General features: G+C 41.5%; 1 protein-coding gene across 1 annotated transcript in view; it reads right to left on the bottom strand.

Annotated features, from left to right (window-relative positions):
- CNGA1 (cyclic nucleotide gated channel subunit alpha 1) overlaps positions 1–11496 on the bottom strand; it is a 98652-nt gene extending 87156 nt beyond the window's left edge. Inside the window, exon 1 of the mRNA XM_069745786.1 lies at positions 11286–11496. Within this exon, the coding sequence (XP_069601887.1) occupies positions 11286–11312 (27 nt within the window). The 5' untranslated portion in view covers positions 11313–11496. The remainder of the gene's footprint in view (positions 1–11285) is intronic.
- Positions 11497–13182: the final 1686 nt, after the last annotated feature.

The raw sequence follows: 13182 nt of genomic DNA, 5'->3' as shown, positions 1-13182 counted from the left end.
GGACTTATTTTTCTGAACAGTGTATATATATATATCTAATATATAAAGCTGAATGTGTGTGTGTATGTGTGTATGTATGTATGTATGTGTGTATGTCCAGGATTGGCATCTGCACCGTCGCAGCTACAGCCACAATATTTTGCACAGTCACACGTCTGGACCCTGAGAGCGTCATAGGCTATGTTGTGAGGTGAAATTTTAACCCCGCGCTTTCCAATTCACCAAACAATTTTGCCCCTATCTACATAATGGGGAAAAAGTGAAAGGAAAAGTGTTGGAGACGTTGCAGCTACAGCCACAAAATTTTGCACACTCACACGTCTGGACCCTGAGAGCGTCATAGGCTGTGTTGTGAGGTGAAATTTTAACTCCGCGCTTTCCAAATCACCAAACAATTTTGCCCCTATCTACATAATGGGAAAAAGTGAAAGGAAAAGTGTTGGAGGCAAATTGACAGATGCCAGATGTGAACAAGGGGGACTTAAAGAGTGAGAGCGATGGCACCAAAGAGTATATACCGTACAGATGCTAAGGTGGGGCCCTGACATGGGATACTCACCACACACGGGGATATGAACACACACACAAAAGGCGCCACAAACTACCACGTGCTTGAACGCATATCCCACCCTTAGCACACATTTCACCACACATACACCAACCTCACCACATAAACGTTGAAACACAAAAGTCGCCGCTCAAAACTCGCCACATGCAAAACTAGGCTCACGCAAAACTCGCCACACGTGCAAAACTCACCTCATGGAAAACTCGCCACACGCAAAACTTGCACACGCGGAAAAATTGCTACATGCACAAAAGTTGCAACACATGCAAAAGTTGCCTCACTCAAAACTTGCACATACTCAAAATGCACCACACATAAAACTTGCCACGCACAAAACTCGCCATGCGCAAAACTTGCTGCACACAACTTGCTACACTAACCTGTCACATGCAACTCGACACACAAAAAGTTGCTACACGCATGTCGCCACACAAAACTCATCTCACAAAAGTCACTACATGCATGTCGCCACATGCATCTCAACAAACACAACTTGACACATGAAACTCGCCCTAAAACACACACAAGTCTGGTATTATCCTTTAAAAATAAAAATCTGATTAACAAGCAGACAAACTACAAGAGCAACAAATATACCATATAGAAAATACGGCAGCTGTCAGTCACATGACCTGTCTATTATGTGTATGTGTGAGCTAATATATACTGCCAGGGGGAGGGCTTCCTGTTGGCTGGGGATTTATCAGGCTGCCAATTTACTATATACAGGAGGAGATGACACACAGGTATATACTATATACAGGAGGAGATGACACACAGGTATATACTATATACAGGAGCAGATGACACACAGGTATATACTATATACAGGAGCAGATGACACACAGGTATATACTATGTACAGGAGGAGATGACTTACAGATATATACTATATACAGGAGCAGATGACACACAGGTATATACTATGTACAGGAGGAGATGACTTACAGGTATATACTATATACAGGAGGAGATTACACACATATATACTATATACAGGAGGAGATGACACACAGGTATATAATATACAGGAGGAGATGACACACAGGTATATACTATATACAGGAGGAGATGACACACACATATATATTATATACAGGGTAGATGACACACAGGTATATACTATATACAGGAGGAGATGACATACAGGTATATACTATATACAGGAGGAGATGACATCCTGGTATATACTATATACAGGGGAGATGACATACAGGTACATACTATATACAGGGGCGATGACACACAGGTTTATACTATATACAGTGCAAATGACACAGGTATATACTATATACAGGTGGAGATGACATAAAGGTATATACTATATACTGGAGGAGATGACACACAGGTATATACTTTATACAGGAGCAGATGATACACAGGTATATACTATATACAGGAGGAGATGACACACGTGTATATACTATATACAGGAGGAGATGACATACAGGTATATACTTTATAAAAGAGGAGATGACACATAGGTATAGAGGAGGAGAGGACATACAGCAGGTATATACTATATACAGGGGAGATGACATACAGGTATATACTATATACAGGAGATGACATACAGGTATATACTATATATAGGAGGAGATGACATACAGGTATATAGTATATACAGAAGAGATGACATACAGGTATATAATATATACAGGAGGAGATGACACATGGGTATATACAATATACAGGAGAAGATGACATACAGCAGGTATATACTATTTACAGGGGAGATGGCATACAGGTATATACTATATACAAGAGAAGACATACAGGTGTATACTATATGTAAGGGAGATAACAAACATGTATATACTGAGGTGAAAATGAGGGATGTGAGGTGAAAATGAAAAGGTGTGAGTGCAAAATGAGAGGAGTGAGGGAAAATAGTGGAGTGATCGGAAAATGACAGATGTGAGGTCGAAATGACAAGTGTTAGGGGGGAATGAGAGAAGTGAGGGGGAAAACGAGAGGTGTAAGGGAGAAAATGAGAGGTGTAAGGGAGAAAATGAGAGGTGTAAGGGAGAATATGAGAGGCATGATGGGAAAATAAGAGACGTGAGGTGCTATAACTGTGGAGATCAGACTGAACTAAAGGAATCCATCTTGTCTTCTTCCTGAGAAATCTCGCTTACAACAAGATACATTTCTGCTGACTTGACATTTTCTTTTATGGAAGTAATCATGTGTGCATTCCTTCTTTCAATAGCAGCCTTTCATTCACCTTCCAGATGATGTAACTTTCTACTGATAAAGACTGGTATAGATTGTTTATGTAAGAGATAGTGAAATATGAGCGCTTGTGCGCATGTCTGTAAAAGAATAATTCTTTTCTATATAAAGGAAGGGCAAAGCCCAGAGAGAGAGATGTGCTCCTGGGCTTCCCCTGTATATGATCACACAATACCTTGTTTGCGTGTCATTTACTCAGGATCCCTACCTCTAGTAAGCCAGGGACTGAGAAGGACTTAACATTTCTTTGGCGCACCGAACAGGGACCCGAGATGAGAGTATTTGCTCGAGATTCACCTGCAGATACGGACAATGGAGATCTGGGATAATGGACGGCAAATGAACTGAAAAACCTGGCCAGGTAAGAGACATTATTAGTTCTCTTTTATCTGCCTTGTATTATCCGAAAGATCTCTATGAGCCGTGTCACGCTGGGTTAGTCTAGTAGTGAGTAGATACCTATAAAACTCGGGTTACTATATTGTATAGATTTATGAGTCCTGTCCCTGGCAGTGTGTGAACAGTGTGAAGGTTGTGGTATGTTGTGAAAGAAGAGCAAAAGTGCGTAGAAAAATAAGCCGAAATAGTTGGGGTATAAGCCTTATACACGGAAGTCAGCCTAACTGGGTCATGTGGTTGCGTCCTTTCGGGGAGACCTCCGCCCATGCTTGACTCTCATTTAAGTGCTTAACCTCCTTCATTTCTGGATAAGGTTTGATAGAATGAGCCCAGGACGCGGGTCCATGAGCCTGGGACAAGTATGCTAACTGACACAGAAAGTTTTGTGATCTGTATGGTGTTGCTGGGTCTGTTTGCGTGCATAATAGCACTTAAGTACATTCTGCACATTAGAAAGAATGGAGCAGATCAGCCCTTCAATATTTTAGCTCCCTAGGAGAGAAGGCAACGAGACATCACCTAGGATAAGTGATTGTCCAAACGTCACCTGGGGTAGAAATAGCTAATATTGAAAAAAAAAAAAAAAAAAAAAAAGAAAAATGGGAAATAAACAGACAAAAACCGTCTTAGGACAAGTGGAAGCAGCAGATATCATACAGGAAAGATGTGGGAAGACAGTCAGAAGTCAGATTAGAAGGGTAAGAGAAAAATTGGGAATTTCAGAAGCACTTATGTTCAGTACAGAATGGGAAAAACTGAGTAAAGAACGAGGTGGAATTATCAAAGACAATGGGTGGGAAGAAATCATACACTGTATGATAGAGGTCTCAAAAACAGCTAAAGAGGAGAATTGGAAGTATGATCCAGACACTTCCAAATGGATTATGGGGAAGGGAAAAAGTTGTGACATAATCCCACCACCTTACCTAGATCCAAAAGCCCAATCATTTGTACCATCTGGAGGAGCAGAAGGAGGAAAACAATTTCCAGCCTTGTATCCCAATCTTGGTGGGGTAGGAGGATGGGTATGTTCACACTGTGGACAACAAAATCCAGATTGGAGAAATGATTGCCTAGTCTGTGGTACACCTAGACATGGCGCTGTACTTGCCCCTGTTAGGGTAGTACCAAGACCCTTTAGGGAACCTGGTGCTGACGGGGTAATGGGAACTAGATATCACCAGACCCGACAGTATTTTCCTTGGTCCCCTGCTGAAGGTATGTCCCTCCTGCATAATGCGCCTGATCCCACTCAATATCCCATCCGATTTGCACAATACATACAACAAATCATGCAGACTCATGCTGGGGTCTGGGCGGACGGGGAAGAATTATGTAGAATGAAAATGTCCCCCGGACTTTTTCAGGAATTATTGACACACCTACAGCCCAATAGACCAGTGGCAGAAGGGGGTGCCTTACAGACAGAAGCATCAGGTACCCAGTTCACAGAGGCATTAATAATTTTCATGAGAGAAAAACAGAGGGAAAGGGGATCTACGGGTGTGATTATGCAGAAATTTGGGCAAAGTATTGAAGAATATAGTCAAGAATTAGAAAATAGCTTTAGGGATGAAGGATTGGATTTGACTGATGCTTCAGTAAGGAGACTTTTTACAAAACAATTAATAGAGGGGCTAGATCCGAAAATCAGAGAAAAATTTAAATCCTCTACTCCAGATTGGAGAACAATTGAACAACCAAATATTGTGAAACAACGATGTTTAGGAATAGTCATGGATATGAGAGAGAATCGTAAGCCTGTTAGAATAGCACAAGCTAATACAGGAGGAAGAGTGAGACACAACTTTCCTTGCCACTACTGTAAAAAGCCAGGTCATTTCCAAAGAGAGTGCAGGAAGAAGTTGGCAGATATAAAGTCAGGCAAATTTGTTCCCAGAAATAACCCTCCCCAAACGGACAACCAGCAGAAATCTACCATCATAGATGGTCCCATACCAGATTCAGATTGACTCGATGTGTTACAAACTTCCCTACCAGCTAGAAGACCTATGATACAGGTGAATGTGGGGGGGAGAGAGATTCCATTTTTGATAGATACAGGTGCAACTTCCTCAATTTTGAATCAAGATTTTCTTCCGAATCCGGAAGATATTTCAGAACAAACAACTTTTGCTGAGGGTTATGATGGGGTAATTCGAACACTGCCATATACTGTGCCCCTAGAGGTCTCATTAGGACCTAAATGTTTTGCATCCAGATTTTTGTATGCCAGAGGTGCCCCAACATGTTTGTTAGGAACTGATGTCCTAAAGAAATTAGAAGCTAACATCAATTTTAGGGAAGATGGCACAGTTATACTGACTATCCCTGATGATGCAGAAACATTAGAACAATATGTTAGAATTCAGGCTTTTGAGGATTATGCTGAAGAAAAAGAGTACACCACAGATCTAGACCTCTCAATGGTCCCAGAAACACTGTGGGCACAGGGTGACACCGATGTGGGACTATTGCATATCTCTCCTGTAAAACTATCTGTGCAACCAGGAACTGTTCTCCCACAGCTCAGACAATACCCTGTGAGTGCCCAGCAGGAACTAGCGATTACAAAACAGATAGAGGGATATAAAGAGAAAGGAGTTTTGGTAGAGATACAATCACCTGCTAACACTCCTCTGTATCCAGTCAAAAAGAGAACTCTTGATAAGAGTTCTATGCCCAAATATCGTATGGTACATGATTTAAGAGAAATAAACAAAGTTCTAGATCCAATCACCCCAGTTGTACCCAATCCTCATACGTTACTATCACAGATACCAGCCAGTTCTCAAGTATTTACTGTAATAGATCTTTCAAATGCATTTTTCTCGGTTCCTTTACACCAAGATAGTTGGCATTTGTTTGCATTTACATTTAAGGGCAAACAGTTGGCGTGGACACGCCTTCCACAGGGAATGATACACTCCCCTACTCTTTATTCAAATGCCCTACAAACAGTCCTTCAGAGGTTTGAACCCGAACCACAGGTAGTAATTTTGCAGTATGTGGATGACCTACTACTTTGCTGCCCAGATCTAGAAACTGCAGAAAGGTCCACTGTGAGTTTACTATGTTTTTTAGAAAAAGAAGGGTGTAAAGTGAATAGACAAAAGCTACAAGTTTGTCAGACCAAAGTGGTCTTTCTAGGTCATTGCATTTCTCAAGGTAAAAAGCATCTTACACCACAAAGAACTGAAGCAATAAGACAGATGAATGAGCCTAGAAATCATAAACAGCTACGAGCATTTTTAGGAATAGTGTCTCATTGTAGACAATGGATTATACATGCCAGTCAACTAATGCAACCACTGTATGACTGTGTAAAAAGTGAACCTTATTTGTTGACAAAAGAAGGTCAGATTTCGTTCCAACAATTAAAAGATGCCCTTGTTTCAGCTCCAGCGTTAGGGCTACCAGACTACACCAAACCGTTTCAGCTTATGGCTGCAGAAGTTGATTCCCATGCTACAGGAGTTCTTACCCAGAAGCATGCAGGGAAACAAAGACCAATTGCATATCTTTCAGCAAGGTTAGATCCCGTAGCTAGAGCAGCGCCAACCTGTGTACGTGTAGTTGTTGCTGTCTCACTATTGTTGGACAAAGCATCAGAAATTGTCCTAGAGTATCCACTCACAGTTCAAACTACACATGATGTTTATGGGATATTAAACCAGGTCCAACCAAAACACATTTCCATGGCCAGACATTTGCGGCTACAGTGTTCTTTGTTGCTCCCCTCTACTATCACATTTGCTAGGCTTCAGACTCTCAATATAGCTACACTGCTACCTCTCGAGTCTGAAGGGGGGAATAAGGACACTGATCCACACGCAAATTTTTTCCCTACAGACACACATGATTGTACAGAGCTCATTTTACAAGAAACGGTAGGCTTACCCAATGTATCCGAAACACCACTTCAAAATCCAGATTTAGAGCTGTTTATAGATGGTAGTAGGTTTGCAGATGACACAGGTAACTTCCATACAGGGTATGCAGTTGTGTCAGAATCTGAAACTCTCAAAGCAGAACCACTTCCACCGAAACAGTCTGCACAAGAAGCAGAACTAACAGCATTGATTGAAGCTCTTAAAATAGCTGAGAACCAGACAGCTAATATATACACTGATTCTAGGTATGCACATGGTATTGTGTTTGATTTTGGAGTAATCTGGAGAGCTAGAGGTTACATGACAGTGTCAGGACAACCTGTAAAACATGCTTCTCTGATCAAACAGATCTTAGAGGCTGCACAAGAAACAAAAGAAGTAGCAGTAATCAAGGTAGCTGCACATGTGAGACTCGACACTAGGGAATCTAGGGGAAATGATAGGGCTGATAAAGCAGCCAAAGCAGCAGCTGTCAAACCCTTACAACAGGTTCATACTGTAAACCCCACAGAAAATACTGAAGATAGACTGAGACAAGCACAGGAAGATGCAGGAGAAGAGGAGAGGGACAGGTGGAAAAAGGAAGGGGCAGAAGAACAAGCGGGAATTTGGAAGAAAGATGGACTAATATGTCTACCTAGAGCCTGGTATCCGATTGTAGTTGGTGGACTGCACCACCCTACTCATGTGTCTGCAAATGCAATGACACTACTGGCAAAGCAAGTCTGGTTGGCTCCAGGTTTTGGCAACTATGCAAGAGACTATTGTGCTGCATGCGCTATATGCCTGGCACATAATCCCGGACAGACAACAAAGACCCCTATGAAGCACCACGTCCGACCTCTCTACCCGTTTCAGCGATTACAAATAGACTTTATCCAGCTGCCAAAAAGTAATGGGTATGAGTATGTGTTGGTATGTGTGGACATGTTCTCGGGGTGGCCAGAGGCCTATCCAGTTCGGAAGGCTTCAGCTAAAAACACTGCTGTAAAGCTAGTTGCCGAACTGATACCCCGTTACGGTCTCCCTGAAGTGATCGAGTCAGATAGGGGTACTCATTTCACTGGAGAAATATTTCAAAATGTACTGAAAATGTTGGGTGTTGAAAGTCAGTTACACACTCCGTACCATCCTCAAAGTTCTGGTAAGGTAGAACGCATGAATGGAACTTTAAAATTAAAAATACAGAAAGCCATGGCTGAAACAGGAAAGCCTTGGACAGAATGCCTTCCACTGGCCCTTTACTCAATACGCAATACCCCAAGGGGTAAGACTAAACTGTCTCCATATGAAATTTTGTTTGGCAGGACTGCCAATTTAGGATGTTATTTTCCACAGCAACTTGTGTTAAATATTGAGTCATTGACTTCTTATGTGCAAAATCTTCAGAAACAATTAACTAAGGTGCATGCACAAGTTTTTGCTTCCCTTCCAGATCCTGACAACACAGAAGGAAGTCACAAGTTGGAACCAGGTGATCAAGTCTATGTAAAAAGACACACCAGAAAGGCTCTAGAACCAAGGTTTGACGGACCCTTCCAAGTCCTGTTGACAACACCTACATCAGTCAAGCTTGAAGGAAAGGCATCATGGATACATGCAAGCCATTGCAAGAAAAGCAGTATAAACTCATGATATTGATGTTAATAATGATAACCTCAACGGAGGCGTGGGATAGACTGAATTCTCTAGCCCCTTTGAACAATAGATTCGTACAACATCATAGAAAATTAGTGCATGACTTGTTAAACAATACACAAACCCTGACAGATTGTTGGATCTGTACCCATTCGCCGGTATCAGCCACAAGTATACCTTTTCTAGCAGTTCCCGTATTAGCAGAAGAAATATTCGCTTGGCCTAATTGTTCAGACAACCTGGCCAACAACCAAATTGGTAATGCTAGGCTGTGGAATACTACAATCGCCATACCAATTGTGGGATGGGTAGAATTTCCTTGGTGGCAGGGTAATCTCTCAGGGAGTAACACACATCTACAATATTTAGCATTTAGGGGAGGAAAATGGGTACCTAGAAATAAGACTGGATTAACTAATTTAGGACAGGTCCCCACAGAAAATCTACAGCTTAGTTTCAGTACAACCGTCCCCCCCTCTGATGCTTTCAAACCTGTAGTATTGGAAAGATACATACATAATAGAAAATGGAAACATTCTAAATTGTTCCCCCAAGGTGATGCAAACAGTTGTACAAGTAAGCTGGGGAACCTGGTTTGTAATAAATCCGATGAGTATATCAAAGGAATGCCTGTATGTGGGAATCCCGCAGCCGGGTACTGTAGCCCCTTGGGACAAAAACCCTCTTGGTGTATGCTTCAGAATGTATCTAGATTTGTGGACTTGGCTCACAGATTGGTATTGCAGCACTCAGCTCTATGGGATCTGCCTGAAGGTACATTTTGGATATGCGGAGAAGGAGCATATAAATGGCTTCCCGTAGGTATAAAGGGTACTTGTACATTAGGACGCCTAACCCCGGCTACATTCATAATTTCAAATAAACAAGTGAATATGCAAGCCGTGCCCAAGCACACACTGTATAAAAGAGCTGCAGATAACTCACCACGTCCCTCGGGGAGGCCACATATAGTACAAATGGGAATTCCTAACAAAATTGCTAGTACCATTTTTATTTATCCTATGTTAACACAGATGTGGGATAAATTAGTTAGAGCCACGGATTATCTAGATGATCAGATCTGGGATATATTGGATATACTAAACACTAGTATAGCTGTACAGAATCAGCTTATAATAGTCACTAACCAACATACCCTGGTATTGGATTACCTAACTGCCTCACAAGGGGGTATGTGTCAAATCATCGGACCCACCTGCTGTCATTATATAGACCCGAATAGTACTATGAGTATGACATTTAAATTAAAGGACGTACAACGACTCAGAGATCAGTATGACAAAGACAATGACCAGAATAAGGATAGCTGGTGGTCAGATACCTTTTCTTTTCTTAACCCAGCCAACTGGTTCAGAGGAATCGGTGGGTGGGTTGCTGGGATTATGCAGAGCATAATACATATAGTTATGATTATTGTAGTCATATACGTACTATTCCAGATTGTGCTCAAGAGTATCTCAGTATGCACAGATAAACTTTGTGTTTGTGTGGAAAAAGTTTTTTTTCCTTCTTCTCTTATGTTATCCTTTGCTAATACTGATTATTGCGCTTATTTTGCTATCCCTTTGTAATATCTGTACTTATTGCAAAACAAAGAAAAGGTTGCGAGAGTTAAACGGAAGAATTAATACTAGATTTGATTCTCTTATTGAATACAAGCATGTACATGTGTAATACCAAATAAAGGCTTTGTCTTTGGCCCTGTGGTAATAAAATAAATAAAAGAAAATGTCAAAGGGGGGAATTGTGGAGATCAGACTGAACTAAAGGAATCCATCTTGTCTTCTTCCTGAGAAATCTCGCTTACAACAAGATACATTTCTGCTGACTTGACATTTCCTTTTATGGAAGTAATCATGTGTGCATTCCTTCTTTCAATAGCAGCCTTTCATTCACCTTCCAGATGATGTAACTTTCTACTGATAAAGACTGGTATAGATTGTTTATGTAAGAGATAGTGAAATATGAGCGCTTGTGCGCATGTCTGTAAAAGAATAATTCTTTTCTATATAAAGGAAGGGCAAAGCCCAGAGAGAGAGATGTGCTCCTGGGCTTCCCCTGTATATGATCACACAATACCTTGTTTGCGTGTCATTTACTCAGGATCCCTACCTCTAGTAAGCCAGGGACTGAGAAGGACTTAACATAACTAACCACAGATATTTACTATGCCCAGGCAACGCCGGGCTCTTCAGCTAGTATATATACTGTATATATATATATATATATATATATATATATATATACAGTATAATATATAATATATACAATATATGCTAACCACTGAGCCACCGTGCTGCACTGTTATTGCTATTTGCATTTGATGGATATATTAGATTATCATATTCATAAAGATGTGCATTAACTATGATAATAATACATTGGCTTCACCTACTTTGGTCAAGTGTCTTCTATATGTGACTCGCATTAATTAACTTATTACCTTATTATTATTACCGTAATCAATAAATGTCATAACTTACTTATTAGAGAAGATACGAGTAAAGGCATCTCTGAAGCAATTCTCTCACCTCCTTAGTGTCCGTCTTCTCCAGCATTCTCAGCCAGGATAGCCAATATATTTTTTCCACAAGTTCCAACCATATCCAAAGTCATGCAATAATGCAGGCCTATAAAATGCCTAGAATAAGACAATTTCCCCCATCTGAATAAGGGCTACAATTTTTTCTGATGCAGCATAAGATTTCCTTTAGGATTTGGAGATTGAGGCGGCTAGCACAGATAGAGTTATCATTATCCTTTCTCTTGAGAAGCAGCTTATGAGGCTCATGAACATGTCAGAAGGGTCCATGTACTAAGAGGTCTTTATACACAGTACAAACAAATGTCTGGCGGTGATATGTGTCCCCATAGTCATACAAAATAGAAGAGGTAACTCCAAATGTTTCTTAAGCTAACTGTCCAAAGAAAATGTTTTTTAAGTGTTCATTCAAGCATCCATTCATTTTGTGCAGGAGGAAAAAACTGACCTTTTTTCATCAATGCGCTGCATCCGATTTTCGCCCATTTTGGGTCCACGTGTCCATTTTTACCTTACATGTGGTATTAGTTTTTTTTTCATTAGCAAAAGAAAATACAATTTTTATAACTCTCCTACTATGAAACAATAAAAAAAGTAAAGCACATACAGGCTCCAGTTCATCAAAGCTTTGGCAAAAAAAAGGTGGCATAACAGATTTGAAAAGTTGCAAAAGTTTGCCACAACTTGCAGTGGTGCCAAAATTTAGCGGCTTTTAGAATTTTCTTATCAGTTTCTCCAAGTTTCGCTGAAATGTGCAGAGAGGGACAGGGATACAGTGGGATTCAAGGGAAAAGAAAGCGGTCACTAGGGAGCGCTGTGAGGGTCACAGTTAGAATTGAAAGCAAAAGGTCCACCGCAGCTCCAGCCGTTAACCTTCTAGGAGGATACAAAATGCAGTAAATAGTAATAACGGTCCTAGGAGCGCTGGAAATGAGACCAAAACAAGGATTTTAATGTTGAACCACAACGCGTTTCAACGGTTAAGGCTACTTTCACACTAGCGTCGGGCTCGGCCCGTCGCAGTGCGTCGGGCCAAGGTTACCGACGCTAGCGTTGTTTGCGCCGCACAACGAGTGCAGCAGATGCAGATTTTCATCGCATCCGCTGCCCTATTGTGAGGTGCGGGGAGGTGGGGGAGGAGTTCCGGCCGCGCACGCGCGGTCGGAAAAAGCAGTCCGTCGGCAGCAAAAAACGTTACATGTAGCGTTTTTTGCTCCCGGCGGTCCGCCACAACACGGCGCAACCGTCGCACGACGGTTGCGACGTGTGGCAATGTGTTGCAATGCGTCGCTAATGTTAATCTATGGGGCAAAAACGCATCCTACAAACAACTTTGCAGGATGCGTTTTTTCACATAAACGACGCATTGCAACGTATTGCAAAAAACGCTAGTGTGAAAGTAGCCTAAACTGTCTTCATCAGGTGGAACTTCCACCTGATGAAGACGGTTTAACCGTTGAAACGCGTTGTGGTTCAACACTAAGATCCTTGTTTTGGTCTCATTTCCGGGGATACAGTGGGGGCATGATGCCACAGCTCATCTAATTCGTGATGAGCTGCGGAATTCCATACACCAGTAATCTCACTCCAGTCACTGACTGGAGCTAAATTTCTGGCGTAGCACATGGAGTACGGCATTCCTCACATGCTCCAGACTCATGAAGAGGTGTGCACCTCTTCATGTATCTGGAGAGTCTGACTCCTCCACCCCCTTATCAACACCGGTGAGAAAAAAATCGTCAGTCTTGATGAAACAGGGCCAATGTTTATTCGTGAATGTGTGATGTTGAGCCATGAATAAGATCCTAATTAGATATGTATCAGGATTTTTTTGGCAGACATGTGAGCAGACTCTTCAACAATATTGGGAACGAGTTCTATCTGTG

Source organism: Ranitomeya imitator, chromosome 1 (assembly GCF_032444005.1).
Source record: "Ranitomeya imitator isolate aRanImi1 chromosome 1, aRanImi1.pri, whole genome shotgun sequence".
Taxonomy (NCBI): domain Eukaryota; kingdom Metazoa; phylum Chordata; class Amphibia; order Anura; family Dendrobatidae; genus Ranitomeya; species Ranitomeya imitator.
Note: the sequence above shows the minus strand (reverse complement) of the source record. Positions and strands in the feature narration are given on the sequence as shown.